The 19827-nt window shown below is 48.1% G+C and overlaps 1 protein-coding gene across 6 annotated transcripts in view; it reads right to left on the bottom strand.

Annotated features, from left to right (window-relative positions):
• NAA16 (N-alpha-acetyltransferase 16, NatA auxiliary subunit) overlaps positions 1–19827 on the bottom strand; it is a 2654788-nt gene that overhangs the window by 2458773 nt on the left and 176188 nt on the right. For all 6 annotated transcript variants that reach the window (XM_069640524.1, XM_069640525.1, XM_069640523.1 and 3 more), the window contains exon 2: positions 14858–14942. In XM_069640524.1, coding sequence (XP_069496625.1) covers positions 14858–14942 — 85 coding nt within the window. The remainder of the gene's footprint in view (positions 1–14857; positions 14943–19827) is intronic.

Genomic DNA, 19827 nt, shown 5'->3' with positions numbered 1-19827 from the left:
CGCGAACAAGTCGATCTGCGGTTTTCCCCATCGTCGGAAGAGTTGATCCACTTGATCGTGACATAGTTCCCACTCGGGGCACGAGCGCAGCTCTCTGCTGAGTGAGTCGGCGATGGTGTTCTTTATCCCTGCCAGATGAAAGGGCACCAGAAACATCCCTTGGGCGACGGCCCAATGCCACAGATCCTGGGCTTCCTTGGAGAGGGCTGGGGATCTGGTTTCTCCTTGCTTCAGGATATAGAACATTGTGGTGGTGTTGCCGGTGAAGATTCTCACCACCTTGCCCTTGAGGGACGGGAGAAAGGACCCGAGGGCCCAGAACACTGCACGGAGCTCCAGGATGTTGATGTGGAGCGTCTTCTCCTCCGGCAGCCAAAGGCCTCTCGCGTGAAGTTCTCGGGTGTGCGCTCCCCACCCTTCCAGGGAGGCATCTGTCGTCACCGTTATCTGGTGGGATGGGGTCTGAAAGTCTGTGCCCGCTGTCAGATGAGCGCGGGTGCCCCACCATGGAATAGCTCGTCGGAAGGTCTCGTTGAGCAGGATCCTGTCCTCGAAGCTGCCCGTCGCTTGGATCAAGCGGGCGTCGAGGAACTCTTGCAGAGGGCGCATCCAAAGCCTGCACAGGCCCACGAGATATATGCAGGAGGACATCATCCCGAGGAGAGACTTGACGGACCTCACCCTGGCCACGTCCGTGGCCAGCAGACGCTGCACCTTGCCCAGGATGGCCTTCGTCCTTTCCTCCGACGGTGAGGCCAGACGTGCCACTGTGTCGAGCTTAGCTCCCAGAAACAGTACGACTTGCAATGGGACCAGGTGGGATTTGGGAAAGTTGATGGAGAATCCCAGGTCCGTGAGCAGCTGGACGGTCTTCGCTGTCTGATCTACGGCGAGCTACCTTGTCCTTGCTCGGATGAGCCAGTCGTCCAGGTAGGGGTAGACGTGGATCCCCTGCAGGCGCAGCCGCGCCGCCACCGGTGCGAGGCACTTGGTGAACACCGTGGGTGCCGACTTCAATCCGAACGGGAGGGCCTTGAACGGGTAGTGCTGTCCTTGGAACACGAACCTGAGGAACTTTCGGTGTCCTTTTAGAATGGGGATGTGGAAGTACGCATCCTCCAAATCCAAGGACGACAGGAAATCGCCCTCCTCCAGCTGTCCCAGCACGTGCTGGAGGGTGACCATCCAGAACTTCTGTGCCTTGATGTAGTTGTTCAGTCGTCGCAGGTCCAGGATGTGGCGTCATCCTCCTGTCTTCTTTTTCACGAGGAAGTACCTCGAGTATACTCCGGAGCCCTGGAGCCTCTTCGGGACGAGCTTGATGGCACCTTTTTTGAGCATCGCCCTTACCTCCAATAGCAGTTGAGGGACGTGATTTTCCTTCCTGGCCACGGGTGGAATGCGGGGCCTAGGGCATCCAGCACCCAACGGTCGGTGGAGATGGACTCCCACACGCTGACAAACTTTGCCAGCCGGCCTCCCACCGGGGTGCTTCGGTGGGGGCCCGACACGGCTGTCGGTTCAATCTTGCTTCGAGGCCGCCTTGCTGCCTTGGCCTCCCTGGCGATGACGGCGGGGTCCACCCGACTTGCCTCGTCCTCTATAGGCTTCCTGCGACAAGGAGCGGGCCGCTTGGCGGTACGTAGAGGAGCCACCGCCAAATCCCTTGGAGACACCTTGCTTGCCTCCGGTGCTCCAAAAGGACGGCCTTTGTTGCCGGAGAACGCTTAGGGCCTTAGCTGTCTGTGTCCGCCTTGATGGCTTGGAGGGACTCATCCACTGTTTTCCCAAACAGATTGTTCCCGTCGAACTGCATGTCCAAAATCTTGGCTTGTACGTCCTGGCGGAAATCCGTCGCCTTGAGCCACCCTCGTCGTCTAAGGCAAACGTCGTTGCCTAGCTGGCGGAAACCGGTGTCGGCAATGTCCGTGTAACGCTCACCTGATTCCCGCAGAGGCGCCGGTCTTGACTGGGTGAATGCCGTATCTTCAAAGGTGATGTGTAACACACGGTTGGCTCTTTGGGCTGGACCTCTGTGCACTGTATGTCTGACTCGAAGAGTAAGATGTCTGCAGATAGAAAATATGGGATTAATGAACTGGGGTTATTGGGTGCCTCTCTCCTCTTCCCTTTCTCTTCTCCTGTAGAACCCCAAAGGTTAACGCCCTTAGGTAAGTGAACGCCGAGCTCTCCATCTGCCTCGGGGCAGGGTGCCGTGACCAGTTTCTTCACTGGATAAGGGTGCAGGCCTCTTGACCTCAGAGGACTGCTGTCCGTCGTTAACTGCACGAACGGTAAGTTCTGGGCACTTCAAATGTCTTAAAAGTCTTTTGTAATGATATCTCTTGTTTTGCAGGGTTCCGGCGATGGCGGATGGCGGGCTGATGAGAGTTGAGGATCGAACCCGCGTGAGGAATAGAAGCGCCTGGGAGCACGTAAGTAAGCGCTTGTAGCCTGCTTCACGATGCGCACTAACTGTCCCTTTTATCTTGCAGGTACAAGTTCGGAGCTTTAGAGAAGCTGAAGTGTGCTGGAATACCCACTGGATTCGGCGTGGGAAGGAGTAATAGCACATGAGTAATAAAGTTGCCCAATGTCTTTAAACGCACCTTCTTTTGTCTTTCAGATGCGGGATGCAGCGCCGAAGGCCTCCGGAGCGTGCGAAGAGCCTGTAAACTTTTGTCTTTCAGATGCCGGAATGCAGTGCGAAGAGCTGGTAAGCTTTTGTCTTTCAGATGCCGGAATGCCGTGCGAAGACCTCCGGAGCATGCGAAGAGTAGGTAAGCCTTTGTTTTTCAGATGCCGGAATGCAGCGCGAGGCGTTGGTGACAGCCGATGGACCAGGTAAGAGATGCGCTGCCACTGAAGACCGTAGTGCTAACCTGTTCTTTCTTTGTCTTTACAGGTGCTGCTGAAGACTGGATTCCAGGATGGTAAGCCTTTGTTCCCTTAGGCCCAGGATCAGAAGCAGAGGACATGATGAGCGTTCTGCTGCAGAGAATGCAGAATAACGCAAAGCAAGATTCATCCATCGGGTGTGGTTTAAATAGCCTCCTGTAGTGCTTAGGTGTCTCCTTCCACAGCCACGCCTAGGTAAGAAAAGAGTTCCTGCTTTCCAGAAGAGTTCCAGTGTTCTGAACCTAGGGAGTGGCTCCTGCCCCACCCAACAGGAAAAGTAGTCCCAAACAGAAGAGGATCAGGGGTTCAACTGGCAGGTAAGTAAGCAGCATGGTCTGCTGCAGGTAAGTCCACCCAAGCATTATGAGCCCGGCGCTTCCAGCGCTGGGACTGGACATCTTTATGAGCCTGGTGCCAGGACAGGGTCCAAAAGGTCCCAATTGGGACTGGCTGGCACTCGGAACCGGGGTTATGGGTCTGCTTCCAAGGGAGTCGGGCAAGTCCTGATCTTTTGGAAGCAGAGATCATGACAGTCCGTTGCCACCGTAATGGCGTGGTCCGATGCCACTTTGCCTTCTTGCAAGATCTCCAGGGCCTCGGCCCTCTTGTCATCCGGTAGGAAGTTCAACAGGGGGGCGATCTTGTACCATAACTCCCTGTCGTAGCGGACCACAATCGCGAGGGCGTTGGCCGCCTTAATCGTTGTTGCCGCCGACGAGATAACTCGTCGTCCCATTGCGTCCAGCTTCTTTCCTTCGCCGTCCGGCGGGGAAGTTGACATTGAGGCCGATGCCCCCCGGCTTTCTTCTTGGCCGCCGCTGAGACGACCGAGTCAGGGGTCGGTTGTGCACAAAGGGGCCGCGTCGGGGACCTGGTACTTCTCGTACCAATCCCTCTTGGCAGGCGTCGTAGACGGGTTCTTGAGAAGGGTGAGACCCTCATCCCAGATGTCATCCATCAGAGGCACGGCGAGCACTGTCTTCCTCTTGGCCTCGTGCCGTTGGTAAAGGAAACCTTCCTCCTCCTTCTCTTCGGGGCAGAGCTGAAAAAGCTTGGATGCCCTGGCGATCATTGCATGGAAAGATCCGATCTCGTCGGGCGGGGAGGCCCGGGCTGGGGGCAATGGGAGCTCCGTCCCATCGTCACCGCCATTGTCGTCGGTACCCGTTGTGGCCGTGTCCGTTCCCGTGTCATCCCCAGGGATGGGGGACGTGAGTAAAGGCTGAGCAGGCAGCGAGGGCTGAAAAGGCGGGGCTGGATGGATCTGTCTTCTCTTGTTCGGGGGGCTTCCCGCCGGGCCTGGCTCCTCCCTCGAGCCTGGTTCCAGATCCTCCGCTGGTGGTAAGGGCAATCTCGCCCTCATCTCCGAACATAAGGATTGTATCGCCAACAAAATGGCCGCGAGTTATCCTGCGGCTCCGGAAGCGGCGGGAGCGACGGGTGACTAGGACCCTCGCCGGTGCCGCCGTCACTCTCGTCATCACCTTCGTCGGGATCCCTCCCGTGGGGACGGGTCTCTTCGACGCTCTCCTCGAGGCCCTCTAAGACTTCTACCAGCTCCTCCTCGGATGCTGTGTCCGTGTCCACAATGGCCACCGGCCCCCCGCCCCCTCTTTTTCCACCGGGGTCTTCATGGGGGTTTTTTCGATGGGTCTGAAAGAGGCTTCCCTCCGCAGAGGCAGGGAGACTCAGGGCTCTGAGGTCGCCTCCACTGGTGTAGCCTCCACAGGCTGCGCCAGGGCCGCCGCGACTTCCTCGATAGAAGCCTTGGCCGAGTGAATCAAGGCCTTTACCACCTTGTGTGGGCCTGTGGCCTTCACCTTGGGGGGAGGGTCACTGCCTCGCTCCCCCTCGGCCGGATCCTTCGAGCTTACGGGGCCTCTCCAGAAGCTTCGCCGGGTTCTCGACCTTCCTCTTCCCTGAGCCAGAGCGTTGGCTTGTGGTTGATGGCGCTGGAGAGGGTGCTCCCTGCCTGGCAGCCGAGGAGCCCAACCGTTCGGCGCTCCCAGTGCCCGCGGACTCGCAGTGCTTTGCCTTCTGTTGGGCCCCTGTCGCCGGGGCTTTCTCACAGGACTTAGAAGACCGCTCGGACTTCTTCTTCTTCTCACCTGACGGGCTCTTTCCTTCCAGCCAGTTGGAGAGACGAAGGTGTCAGTCCCTGATGGTCCGTTCCAACATGTTCCTGCAAAATGCACAGTCCTTCTCCACATGCGTTTTGTCCTCATGAAGGCAGTAGAGACATTTCGAGTGCTCGTCCTCCTTGAACACATTCTGCAGCTGGCATCCAGGGCAAACCCTGAACAGCTTTCCGGGCGTCGAGCTTCCTTTCTCCTGGGCCATGTTCGGGTAGGCCGCAGAAACTTCTGGAATCCTCCAAGAAGTGTAACTCGACGAAATCTTCACCCTTGAGGGGCGTAGAAAAATCCGACACGGATCCCCGTTAATCGGATGTAGAGACGGTGGAGCTTGAGGTTCTGACCGAAAAATGAGAAATTCTCTTTGAAAAAGCGCTAAAACGCAGCAAAAGCTTGAGAGCTAAACACGAGGACTACCAACACTTGAGCGTGCGGTAAAAATCTGAAGATGGCTGCCAGAGGCGGGGCTTAGGGAGAGAGCAGTCATTGGCTGGGGGCAGTATGACCCAGAGACCAGTGATTGGTTACTACTGAGAAAGACAGATCAGAAACGAAACTGATACTGATTTTTTCTTTACCGAGGATTCCCGGCCTGACGACGGGGAATATTCATGAGCATGTGAATCCATGCCAGACCCCATGCTGGAGAAAAAGGTAAAAGTCTTGTGGCACAGCTATTTTAGAGTTTGCGGTACTCTATACAGCATTATGCGGTAAAATGTAAAAAAGAGCACAAGTAAAAAGCACAAAACACAGAAGAAAAATATCTGCTGTCATCAGCCCACTCTGGACACATTGTAATTTTAACCACAAAAGCTACAAACGAAAAAGTTATAAGGATACAAAGGATCCTAAGTGAACTTCACTTGTGATATGTGCTGCTTTCAAAAAACAAGAAATCCGCTAAGGCAAACAGTCTCCCAGTACTGATAGTCTTAGAGACTGATCAGTTTCTCCATAAAAATGGGGACAAAGCGAGGGAAATAAAGTGGAGGGCTTTACTTACCCCCAAAAGGTGAAGTCAGCAGTCAAACAATAGCAACTAGAAAGGGTGTACCTTAGAAGTCTATGGGAGGAAAGCAGCAATGAGGACATCTTTCCTAACACTACGCCATCATTGAAAGGCTGTGAACAGCCCAGGTTGTACTGCATACACAGTAGATTGGGTGATTCGAGTTAGGCTTTCTTGCAGATTTAGCTTCGTCTACATACCTGTTAAGATTGAGAAGATCTACTTTATGTTCATTTTGGATCTTGCAGATATTGCCATGAACGCGGTTTGTGTGTTCTTGGGAGATGGCAAGATTGAATGAGAGGTCCCTATGGAGGGAAGGGTAAGTATGCAATCCACAGGAATAACAATTTTTGGAATGATCACTTGATGTAAATGTAGCAGTTTCCATCTGCCTGAGGTGAACTGATTTTGATGATCCGGGGATGGGAGGGAGGGGGGTGAGGTTACTTTTCCTAGGGGGAAGGCAGGGTTTTGAGTAAGATACTGTGTGCTTCTGCATTAGGGCGGGAGATCTCTTAATTGCATTATTGGGTTGATGTTAGGTTACCTCTAAAAGACACCAAGGTAATGGAACGCAGTAGCAGACTGTCCAGAGTTAGTTGAGAATGGTGCTTGTGGAACAGGTAGAGTGTTAACAGGTTTGGGCTCAACAGCGACATGGTTTGGTCTGGGGAAACAGAAAATCCTTTGGTTCCTGGGAATTGCTCTGGGATTTAGAGCAACGTTAGGCCAGATGATGAATTTCCAATTATTTTATTTTTTTTTTTATTGAAAAACTACAGTTTCTTCTCCTTTCTTCCTCCAACACCAAGGTGGAAGTAAGCAAAGAAAAGAAGACTTTTGTTTCAAATCGTGTAAACTTCCAATACATATTATTGTTACAACATCATCAATATGTCCTATTATGCTTTCCACAAGGATCTTCTGCGCAACCTTGTGACATATAAGGCACTTAATGATCAAGCGAACGGACAAACAAAGTCAAATAAACAGTCGACATGTCAATTAATCAATTACACACTTTGAGCATCGACTCAACGCCCCACTTGCTTACGGGGGACATCTCAGGAGAGCGTTCACAAAATTTACAACCGCACAGACATGTTTAATGTTTTGGCCTGAGGTTATCAGGCACCACCATGAGTTCATATCATCGTTTAGCGGGGCATATACGCCTAGGTGGACAGAGCGTAAGTTAGCAATTGCTGAGCATCTTATAGTCAGATGTTTCAGTGTTTCAACCGATTCCTCGCAAAAACGGCATAGATTGTTGTTTATAGCAGGCTGCCGTCTTTGGAAAAGAATTTCTTTCGTACTCAACGTATTTAAGCGGAAACGAAGAAATTGCTCTCGATATTGGCGATTGTAGCACTGCAGGAGGTAGGGTTGTTGACAATTTAATTTTTTCTGGACGTTACCTATCTTATTGGAGAGATCAAGATTTGAGTATCTTTCCACATTTATAATCCATGCCCAGGCTTCAAATTTACTTTTTGCCACTCTTGGGCGTGAGAACAGGTCGAAATAATTGATGTCCGCTGCTACGATCCACTCTTGCACTCTTGAGCTCCATTGTGCCAACAAGGTACTACTTTGCGAATCGTCGGGGGCGGTGAGTATTCTGTATGCTGGCGCACCACCCACTTCTCTCATCTTACGCCAAAGTAAGATGGATTTCCAAACTACGTTTGAGAAAAGAGAGTTTAACGAAAGTTCGTGGCGTATTGCAGTAATTGGAATACAATTTGGGAGATTAAAAACCCGTCTCCAAAAAAGACCCTCTACAGTATTCCAATTTTGTTCACTGATGTTCCATCCCGCCTCTGCCCCAAACGTTAGAATAGGAACAACCTTTTGGCGGTAGAACGTTATCACCGGCGATAATGAAAATTTACCAAAGTTTTTATTAATCAGGGCTGCTTGCAGTGCCAGTCTTACTGCTTTCAGTTTCAGCATATTTAGCCATTGAACTTCCCTGATTGAGCTGTTAAATTCGATGCCTAGATAACGGATCGAATTAACAGACGTTAGTTTTTGACCACCTACCGTCCATTTAAAGGCACGATCTCTTCTACTCATTAATGAACCAATCGACACCATTTTGGTTTTGTCTGGGTTAATGGCCAATTCATTTGCAACTATGTATTCATGCAGACGGTTTAGCAGACGTTGAAGGCCGATTTGTGTTCTGTCAATCAGCACGAGATCGTCAGCATACGCAATATACCGAACTGGAGTTCCGTTTAGTCGTGGAGGAAAACAGTGTGCTTGCTCCAAGAAGAGTGGGAGATCTGCCAAAAATAATTTGAATAGATCCGCGGCCAATGGGCAGCCTTGCTTAACACCCCTTGTCGTTGGTATGCTGTCGGATAATATGCCTTGTTTGTTGAGGCGTACCCTGAAAGAGGTCTCCGTATGGAGTGCCATTATTGGGGTGAGAAGGGCCATAGGACATTTCCATTTCAATAGTTTGGCCCATAGCATCTGCCGGTTGACTCCATCAAAAGCTTGCCTCATGTCTATAAAGGCTAAATGCAGTTTGGTTTTACTCTGTAATGCATGATATTTCAAAGCTGTCAGGATCGAAAGATTAACTTCAACACCTGTACCCTTTGAAAATCCAGTTTGCCGGATGTCCATGATCCCCGCCTTTTTAGCCCAACTCGCCAATTTACATCTCAAATTGGAACCAAAGAGTTTTCCAATGGTGTCTAATAGGGCAATAGGACGATAGTTTTCGGGTGTGTCCCAACAGCCTTTCTTGTGAATTGGAATCACAATTGCTGTTAGCCATGATTTAGGCAAGCACTTTGATTTTGCGAAACAAACACTCAATGAAAGGTGCCCAGATCTCTGGATTTTTTTTTAGTCTGACGTTACTTATCATATCTGGACCAGCAGCACAAGAGTTTTATAGGGCCTTAATAGCGTCAATGATGTCTGACAGCGACATCTGGACATCCCAGGAACCCATTCTATCCACTGATTTCCATTTAGGAACCTTCAGCACGCTGTTGAATACTGACCCAAAGTGTTTGCACCAGGTATCCCCTGAAATTGTGGTCTGCGTGGAATTAGAGCCGTTGAAGGGGCCTTTATTTAATATTCGCCAGATGTCACGTGTGTTTTTAGTAACCATCAGGTTCATCATGATCTCGGCGGAATCTTGTTCTACAATCGCTTTGTGGGATTTCAACCAGTTTCTGTAGGTAGCTCGTCTGGCCTTCACTTTCTCCTGCATTGTCTTGGGTGATGCATTTTTTTGCATTTTTATTTTGCGGACATCTTTTCTTAGAGCTTTCTTATTAGCATCCAGTAATTTACTAAAAGGGTGGGTGTGCGGCTTATGTTGCTGAGCGTTGTCTTTGATCGAGGTGATATGATACTGTAGCAGTGGAGTGTATTCCACATCGTCATTCAGATCACTTAGATGAGCCGTTAGCGCACGGATCTCATTTGCGCTCAGTCTCAATCGATTTCCACCCATATTTACTTCGACTGCTCCTCGGTATGGGGACAAAGTATCAGACACCGCCAAAAGACATTTCACTTTCAACAGCGAATGATCGCTCTTGGTCGTTGTCAGTGAATGCAGTGTCAGAATCTTTGGCCCCAAGTTACTGGACACCCAGAAGTAATCAATTATACTGTGCATGGATTCACGATGCCAAGTGGCCTGAGCTGGAATATCACCACGCGCATTGCCGTTCAGCAATACGCAGTCAAACGTCTCCATAATATCTGACCAACGTTGTTCTTTTTCGCCTAAGTCGACATATGGAATCTGGCTGTATACTTGATTGGGAAGATCGTAATTAAACCACGAGCCGTTGAGGTCACCACAGCATATGATGCTTAAGTTATTATGTTGCCTGGCTGCCTCTTCCATTAGACAGCTGATTGCTGTGGTAAATTCTGTGACATTTATTTTGTCCGGATTCCAGTAACAATTTATAATCAACAGAGTTGCGATTGTGTTTGGAGTATCTGAACATGCTTGCATAATTAGGCCTTGAATGTAGGGGTTGGGATTACGACAGATAGGAGTAGACCATACTCGTGAGATTCGAACCATTGTTAAGAGTCCTGCCGAGGGTCGGCCCTGAGTATTTTGTATTGCAGGATTGATAAAAGTATTGAAGCCATCTCTGATTGGCGCATCGACTAACCAGGTCTCCTGCAAACAAATTACAAACACATCATCCAATGGGATGTCAAATTCCCGGAACAAATGTTGAGAGCCACGAGTGTTCCATGATAGGATCGAGCAGCTTTGTTCCTGTAAGTTCAATCATGGCTAATCCTGCTTCGACTGTCTCTGCCGCCCCAGCTGATTCTCGGACCGACGAGAGTCTACTTGACGTGTTTCAGAAGACATACTGTGACGAACTGATATCACAGCTGTTTGTTTTTTCGATTTTGAACCAGAAGTTATTTGCACCGGATTTGAACTTCTCCTGTCCACGTCTGGTTCAACTGAGATGTCAAAGCCGAATAACAGAAAGTCTTCAGCTGCCTTGAGAATGGTGTTGCGTACCCCAACGGCATCAATATGAAGGAGCACCGCGTCAGAGGCGCTTTCTGTCACATACTCGACTATTTTAATGTCATCTGATTCAATCAGTCGAAGGAGTGGAATATGCTTGAATAACCGCAAAACGTTTGCACGGTTGAGGTTCAAGTCATTGTCATCCTTAAGTATGTTTTGCAATCTCAACTTACATCTGTTGTCCTTTGTGCGGTGCAGCAGCTGCTCTTGTGACCTCGGTGGGGAGCAGCGCTGTTTGCTACGTTGATTATATGTGAATTTCGGATTCAGTTTTGAAGAAATACCCTTTGAAGGCATGACTTCCTTTTTCATAGTAGAGGCACGGCGACCTTGGACTGCTTGCCACTCTGAGGTCGGGGAGCTTAGTTTTCTATTGTCAGATTTCATAGGGAGATTGAAATCTAGTTGCTGTTCTTCCATATAATGTTGCGATGTCTCCTCGTCGCTACGATGGGAATATATAGAAATGTCACACAAGTCATGAACGTCAGCTGCCGCCATACTGGCCGACGTGTTATCACTCGAATTTAGACGTCTACGCTTGACGCCGTGGTACAGAGATATAGAAGGTTCGGTATGCTGTGATGGGGGGGGAACCTTTGCTCCGTTTGATGGGCGCTTGAACAGCCCCGGCTTTGGTGGAGTCGACATGTTTCTTATAAAGCTCTTTGTTGCAGCATGAGTTGATAATTTTGTTTTCTTGGTTGTAGACGTCGTTTTGGTGGACTTCACTTTCTCCTTCAACTTGGCTGTGCAGTTCGGTGCAAAAGATTTAGCCGTACCTACAAAGATGCCAAATGTGGACGGCGCTCCATCCTGGGAAGGAGCTTGTGCTGTTACTTTATGTGCCTGAGTGACATCAGCTGAGGGTACCATTGCGGCACCTATTGGAATGTCTATGTCAGAAGAGACATGTAGAAGGACGCAATCAGATGAATTAGCATCACAGACCGCAGACGATGGTTTGTCGCTGTGGCAGCACATCGGTTTATGTGTTGCACCAACCGTTAGGTCTGTAGTTGTGACCAATTGTTCGATAGTCTGCATCGTAGGCCTAGACCCTTGCTCAAAATTTTGTAATGGGGCGGCACATTGTACATCAGATTTGGGCCGGTTGGGACTATAGCCGGACTTTAACAGAGGTACTAGTTCGGACAGTACCTCTAAGAGACATTTTAGCTGTAAGTCATGTCGATCTTGTTGCAGGCTCACTAGATCATTAAGACGAGATTGCCAGAATGAACTTGTGTCTTTCCCGTCTTGAACATCGAGTTGGATAAGCTTGGTAAAAGACTCTATTTGATCCAATTTCGTAGAGAGATTCAGAATGAGAGCGCCTTGATCTCTTAAAGTCTCATTTAAGGTCTCATACAGCTTTACGAAGGGAATCATCGCTTGAGATGATGCAGCGAGAACATTAGTGTGTAGTTGAAAGGCTGCACCTGCAGACAGGTTTATTTTCAAGGTCGGTGTTTTCAAAAAGTCTTTGCCCGGAGTTTGATTTAGTAATAACTCATTCACAGAAGTTGTGCTTTTTGCCGGAGTAGCTGGCGCTGTGGATGGAGCATTCATTTTTAGCAGGATATCAGTTGCGTTGTGCTTTTTTGTAGTGCTGTTGTCTTCAGATAAGATCACCGTTCCTAAAGAATGGCGAACTGACCCTTGGTCCTGCGCTCCAGAACATTCCAGTCGTGATTTTGATAATAGCGGCGCTGACCTCAAGGAAGACAAAAGCACCTGCTTTTTCTGCGACGGGCAGGACGGACTGACACTGCACTTCGTACGGTCATTGAGCGAAAACTGCAGCAGAGAAGTATCGTGTGCTATCTTGTTTTGGGCGGTTTCGCCAGCAGGCTTGTCATTAGGGGACCGTGTTGAGGTAGTGCAGGAGTTGCTGGAAGGCGTTGGATTCGAGTCTTTATCGGACATTTTTAGCCTTTCAGGGGCTTTGCTCAAGGCACTATCGGCCCATGTCGTCAGAGTTGACTTTTGTGAAATTAACGGTGCATTGAGCTTAAGTTCAAAGTGATCGACACCTTCTGTGCTTTTTAAGCATGGCACTGAACTTTCTGGAGCCACCCCAGATTGCTCCAGCGAGGCCGTTCCACTTTCCTGATGTTCACTGAGGACACTTAAGACTCCAGTGCTTGCGGCACTAGGGACGGAGTCAGTCAGGGAACGACCTCCCATGGAGTTGACGATCGTCTGCATTGGAGGGGCAGCATGTTCAGTAGTCTTTAGTCGCATGGTTGAAGTATGTGCTCGAACCGGCGAGCTCTCATTAACATTGAGCTTTTCCTGTGTGGCCGAAATCGCATTTATTATTTCCGCATCCGTCAAATCAAAAGGCGAAAACATTTTGAAAGGATGAGAGTGCGTGGTTGGGGCCACTTTTGATAGCACGTGCTCTGTTGATGGCGATTTCGGCAGCGGGAGTGGCATCGGCACAAGGTCATCAAGTGAAAGCATAGATAGTGGTTTTACCAAGGGCTTATGTGTGGACGCGCTAAGCGTATTATGGTCCAGACTGGTGCTTGCAGACACCGCTGTATCAATGACATTGACCGCACAGCTATCATCCAGGGGGGCGACGTCGTGATGAACCTGTGCAGTTGTTTGTATCAATTGGGTTGGCGCTGCCGCAGGATTCGCAAGCGCTGAGGGGGCCGCCTTCAAGCAAGTAGTCGGCTTACCTTGTGTCTTCTGGCCAACCACTGCATTGTTTGTCAGGGGAGTCCATGGATTAAGCATCCAACGCTGTAGCAAAGTCTTATGACGTGTCTGAGGCCCCCCCAACGCAGGGGCCTTCTGCATTGCAGCCATCGGCCCTTGAAGGTAGAGTTGGTCCCAGCCCTCGGACGCCCTCGGGCGAACTGGGCAAACTGGGACTCAGCCGGGACTCCGCGCCGCGCTCCGCGCGGCAATGCAGTCTTTATGCAAATCCACTAGTAGAAGCAGAAAAGGGACTCACAAGTCGCTGCAGCTCCTCACAGTGTTACACACACAGAGACTCTGGGCAAACTGGGACTCAGCCGGGACTCCGCGCCGCGCTCCGCGCGGCAATGCAGTCTTTATGCAAATCCACTAGTAGAAGCAGAAAAGGGACTCACAAGTCGCTGCAGCTCCTCACAGTGTTACACACACAGAGACTCTGGGCAAACTGGGACTCAGCCGGGACTCCGCGCCGCGCTCCGCGCGGCAATGCAGTCTTTATGCAAATCCACTAGTAGAAGCAGAAAAGGGACTCACAAGTCGCTGCAGCTCCTCACAGTGTTACACACACAGAGACTCTGGGCAAACTGGGACTCAGCCGGGACTCCGCGCCGCGCTCCGCGCGGCAATGCAGTCTTTATGCAAATCCACTAGTAGAAGCAGAAAAGGGACTCACAAGTCGCTGCAGCTCCTCACAGTGTTACACACACAGAGACTCTGGGCAAACTGGGACTCAGCCGGGACTCCGCGCCGCGCTCCGCGTGGCAATGCAGTCTTTATGCAAATCCACTAGTAGAAGCAGAAAAGGGACTCACAAGTCGCTGCAGCTCCTCACAGTGTTACACACACAGAGACTCTGGGCAAACTGGGACTTTCCAATTATTAAAGATGTTTTTTAAAAATATTGCATGGAGCAATTTAAGAACCTGATCTCAAATAAGGGAAATTGCATAAGAGTTCATGTTTATTGAGGTTTTGTGGGTGGTTGCAATCAAACTCATCAAGGATGGATGAAAACATTGCCAAGATGTCAGTCGATTCACGAGAATATGCAATGATGATCCATGTTTTGTGTTATTCGGGTTATGTGCTTTAGTGCTCATTATGAGGGAAATAAAAAGTAAGATTGATCAAGCATGGAGCCCAGAGTCCTCATTGAGGTATTGAGTCAGTGTCAGCTTCTCGCTCTTTATTCCTAGTCCTCTAATACTCCTTCCTGAGCCCCCTCCTCCCAAAGATGCGTATACTCTTCCTTGATGCAGGAGGCTGGATTACAGGTTTTACATAAAGCAGAGACACAGATTAACACTGCATAATTCTCCCGTAGAACTCGCCGAAGAAGATCATTTGAGTTTTCTTCATGCAGAGTGTAACCCTTCAGAGAACAAATGGAGGTGGAAGCTGGACTATTCGAGGCAGCTTGCATTCCAAGTACAAGTAGTTTTAATTTCCGTATTTAATATGAACATTACTTACACAAAACAAACCAGCACACACTCACTTTCTAAAGCCCATTAACACTATTACAAATTTTAGTTGTACTTTTACCTCCATGCTCAGAAAACCTGGGGTTGGAAAGGATCATCTTGCAAAACTTGAGACCATTTTTATACTGCTTTTGTTCATAGCATTTCTGAGGAGAAAAAAAAAGAAGAAATTTGAAAATCAACTTGCATGTTTACAATTGCAGATCATTTTGCATGCATAGGGACATCTTCTTCACATAATAGTAACGAGAGACACAACATACTTTGCTTCTTATTTGATAGCGACCCATAACCGATTCGTCACAGTAGAACTTGAAGAATGCTACATGGAATGGCTACTTACTTTAAAAATAAATTGTTAAATTATTTTCTAAGAACACACTATAGTCATAAAATAAAGAAAGGAGACTGAAAATACTATTCACTCTCTCTGACCCTACACATACCAATTACAGGTTGTGGGAGTAAACAAAACGTCCATGGATGTAAGACATTTTAATTTTCATAAACCTTAAAACGTATTGGTTCACTGTGGTATATAGTGAAAATTGATCAAATAAATAAAATGCATTCATAAAGTCAATAGTTTTGGCTTTTGTATAGTGGAAAGCTCATCCAGAGTTAAAGGGGAGCTGGTTGACAAAGTAATTGGGGTGGGAGGGCAAAGTCCAGCATGGGGCAGTAAGTCAGGTGGAGTAGGATCCAATCAGCAGCGGAGACAGACAACCTTCAGTAGGTCAGGATCAGCAGCCAGCAGAAGGAACTGAAGAAGTTGGTGATCCAGGCCAGAGCAGAGCACCTGCTGTGGTGCGGGGACATACCAAGGTCCTAACAGGGGAAAGCAGCTGAAAGCCGGGGGACTGTAGCTGAACCTTTTATCAAATGTGCAGGTCAAGGGGATCACTGGGGAAGTGGTGGCGACCTGAGAAATTGCAGAGCATGGAGTGTCAATGCTGTAAATAGGATGGAGGTCAGAAGTAGCTTCCTCTCCCACTACAGCCGTCTGGGACCTAAGCAGCCCTGCGGTCAGGATGTTCCTGAAAGAAGTTATGCAGAGGCACATGGTGTCCTACTGGCCAGTGGGAGGAGGAGCAATCACTATAGGAAACAACCGGGAGGGGGCTGCTCACAAAATGCCATAACAACCAATGATAGGGTGACAGATGGTGGCTTCATCTGTTCCACCTTAGACGGCGGGTGGAAAGTTAAGCATTAGGCCAGGTACCAGTCGTTTTTTAATACCGTAAAGAGTGGTGTCTGCAAACAGCCGCTGGGACTGACAACCCCTGGCATTCCAGCTATGCCAGCCTCTGACCTTTCCTAACAGGCACAGTACGTACGTGGCAGATGGCAGTGGCGTCAATCTACAGGCTGTCCAATTGTTTACTTGGGGCAAGGCACAAAGCAAGGGGGAAGAGGGGAACCCAGGAGGTAAAGGGGAAATTCGCTCAGAAATGTTATTGTCCCAATCGACCGGGCATTTATTTTTAAGCATAATGTAATCGATCTAAAAAACATTTCCTATGCATTTTACCTTAGTTTTCCTCACATTTACACATGTGAAAACCATGGGTGGGCACCGCCATCTTGTGCTAATCTTATCTGTTGATACATCAACATAAATTCAAGTGCCCTCACGGCAAGATCATAAATCACCTGCCCCTCAATCTGACATCATTTGTCCAAACGATATGCTCCACCTATTTTCATGACGTTCTTGGCCAGCGTAGCCAAAAATACCCTGTCATCACCCACACCATAACGTTACCTAACGCAGAACCAGGAAGATAAACACACACATCCTCCCAGAGTGCAAAACGTTTCTTTCTTTTCACAGGTAGAAGAACAAAACATTTTTTTTAAGAAAACAGCAATAGTCTGCAATGTAACAAGTACTTTTATTTTTCACATAACGCTCAAAAGAGAAGATTCAGTCCAAGAAAACATTGATATTGTTCTCCAATACAAGTTATAGCTAGCGAACATTGCATGCTTCAAATGTTTTATATAAGTTCCTAATAAATCGCATATTGCGCTCAGCAATCGATTAATCCCTGTGTTTCATGTCTTCTATGTTCCTTGTGTCCGTCTGTTGCATCACTGATCTTTATTGAACGCACATGGTGTTCCATTAGTCAGAAGATGATGAGTCGTTTCACTTTTCAAACGCAACGCTTTCCCATCAGCTAGTTTTTATATCATAAACGCTGTCAAGTTGCTCCTTATTGCTGCTACCGCTAAAGGACAGATTGGTCCCTGGCGATCGTCACACATAATGGTTATCAAAGAAGCGTTGCTAATGATTATTGTCCAATGGTAAATGAAGAATCCATCAGACGGGACCTGGAAACTATGGCATGCGCAGAACGGTAGAATGTAGCTATGAAAATGACAGAATAAAAGCATACATTTCAGTAGCCGTTTTTTAATTGAATATACATATTAAAATATGTTAGCTAACAAGTTACGTTAAAATTTCAGAACCAGACTAAAACGAAAGAGCAACACCCACACCACACAGAATTAACACAGATGTCAAGACATGGAGTAGGTCACACCACAACATGCAGGGACGTGCACTGAAGTAGACAGACATCCAAATGGGAGGGAGACCCAGAGGCACCAGTTCCCATAGAGGGCCCTACTTGAAATTAAGGACACACATAGGAATGTCTTAGGTTGAACCACAGACAGAGGGAATTATAAATTAAGTGGAATGAGCAGCGAGGGAACAGACAACCCCCGGGACCCAGGGCGCACAAGGGCACACGGAAAAAGTTCAGACCCCTGACACCCCTCCCAACTGTGCCCAGGGATGCAATGGTGACTGCACACCAGAATATGCCAAGGGACAAAGCGGTGTAGACATCATTAGCCTGAACACAGGTTGTGGGTGTGGTTGTTCGAGGAGTCATCACCACAATATATCCCAGCTAAAAAAAACCTACTCTGCACAGAATATATGATTGAGCAAGGCACAACAAACCGCATGTGCAACACTTGGGAAGTTATAGTGTGCAGTATAAATATCCTTCAACATAAGAGAACGTGCATTCTTTTTGTCAAAAAGTAAATGTCCGTCACATAGTTTGTCATCTTGTGCACAGCACACATGCCATTTTCAATCACCCAAATATATAAAGTTACGCTTACATAATATCAGTGTGTTCCATTCTCTCGATACCACGCTGAACAACCGCTCAGAACAACTGATCTCAGACATGGAAACTAAAGTTTTGTGTGTCCATTTTCAATATAGTCAATGTTATCAATTCTTTGTGGGTATTAACCACATTGTGTCCTTGAAACTGTTAGTGCGTTTCATTCAAGGGCAAATAACAATGCCAGCCTGTATTTAGTGAACTAAGCCAGTGAAGGGGATGGTTACTTTTTGGAGAAAGAATGGCACAAAAAAAAGGCAGACAGCAGAAGACCTTGCTTCAGACACGTGGTTTGGAAGGACAGTTAAAAACAGTGATTCATAATATGTGCCGCAAGAGGAAAGAGATCATACACCATAAAATGATGTATTGCTGTTACCTCCTGGGCTATTTTGGCGCTGTAAGAAAAGGAGATCCATATCCCCTTCTTGCTCGTCCCGTATGTCCTAAAGCATACGCCTACTCCTAGTCTCCTATAAACCTTCCGACCTTCATTACTAAGTCCCTGTTCCACCCTCGATTTGTTTATTCGCTATCTGGAATATAGTGTACGCATCCTACTATAATTCCTCATGTCCAGTCATGCTCACTTGTGCACATGAAGCAGCCCCATGTACCATCAGGCAAGACTGGGTGAGATTGCATACTCACACTATAAATGTACTCATACCTATTGTGTCTCTAGCCTTTTGGCGCACTTGAAGGCACCCCTTCTGCCATCTGGGATTTCAATGTGGTGTATTTATTTATTTTTTATTTAATTTTATTGAGCATTTGTAAGGCGCTTTCCACAATAGAATTATGTTTCAAAGCACCACAAGGCTAAATGGGAACGGAACATGGGAAATAATATCAATGGCAAAACAGTAATATAAAGGAGGAGCATAGGGGTGGGAAAGTGCTGGAGGAGGGCCCGGGAGAGACGTGCCAAGGAGCAGAACCTCAGTGCTAGTTCAGGCGGCTCTCAATTCAGTTATGTGGAGCCATCAAGCAGGGGCCTGCAGGCACTGCAGTGGGGGGAAGGGTGCGGGAATTGACATGTAGGATGGAACTGGGACCCTGTGAGATACATGATGATCAGGCCACCGGTCACAGCGGCAGTGGGGTGATTAGCTGTGAAGGGAAAGAGGTAGAGAAGAGCTGCGTTTTTAGCAGTTTCCGGGACTTAAGGAGGTGCAGCTGAAGTCTGAGAGAAACAGAGAGGCTGTTCCAAAGATATGCACCAGCCGATGAGAAAGACCAGCCTCCCACCCTCTGCTTGGAGAAGCGTTCATTTTGAATGTGTGCATCTGGGATGCCATCCTTTTCATCACTGTCCATGGCCCTTTCTGAAAATGTTTAGTCTTTGAGGAAAGCACCTCCACTTCGTGCAGATGAGAAAAATAATTATCACTGATCTATTACTGATCAAACTCATTACCTCTGCATCACCATATCCACGGATGACATTCCACGCGTTTACCTATGCTTCCATCAAAGTTCAGACCAATGTGCCATATGCCTGAACAATAATTGTCAAGTGCACCGAGCGTTGTTCGTGGGTAGTCCCCATCGGTGCAATTACCATCAAGTGCACAACCAATTCTTTTGTCTCATGTAACATAAATGGTAAATAAATGTGATCCACCATGTACATGTGAACCAGGGCAATGGCGGGTGGCGAGTTGCAAGCAAATTGATCAACAAACTATGTTGGCTAATGCAGTTGGGCTACTACGTACAAACATTAGCACCCCTACCACTTACGCCTGGTAACATTGCATCATTAATATCAACCACACGACTAATAGTTATAGTTCCATCGATCCTTGTTTATATTTTAGTTTAGGATGTTTGTAATGTGCCTATACAACTAATGGTGTTCCAAGGT

The sequence above is a fragment of the Ambystoma mexicanum genome, chromosome 7q (assembly GCF_040938575.1).
Source record: "Ambystoma mexicanum isolate Mex_15411 chromosome 7q, UKY_AmexF1_1, whole genome shotgun sequence".
In the NCBI taxonomy this organism is placed as follows: domain Eukaryota; kingdom Metazoa; phylum Chordata; class Amphibia; order Caudata; family Ambystomatidae; genus Ambystoma; species Ambystoma mexicanum.
The sequence above is the reverse complement of the archived record's forward strand: the minus strand, read 5'-3'. Positions and strand labels throughout refer to the sequence as shown.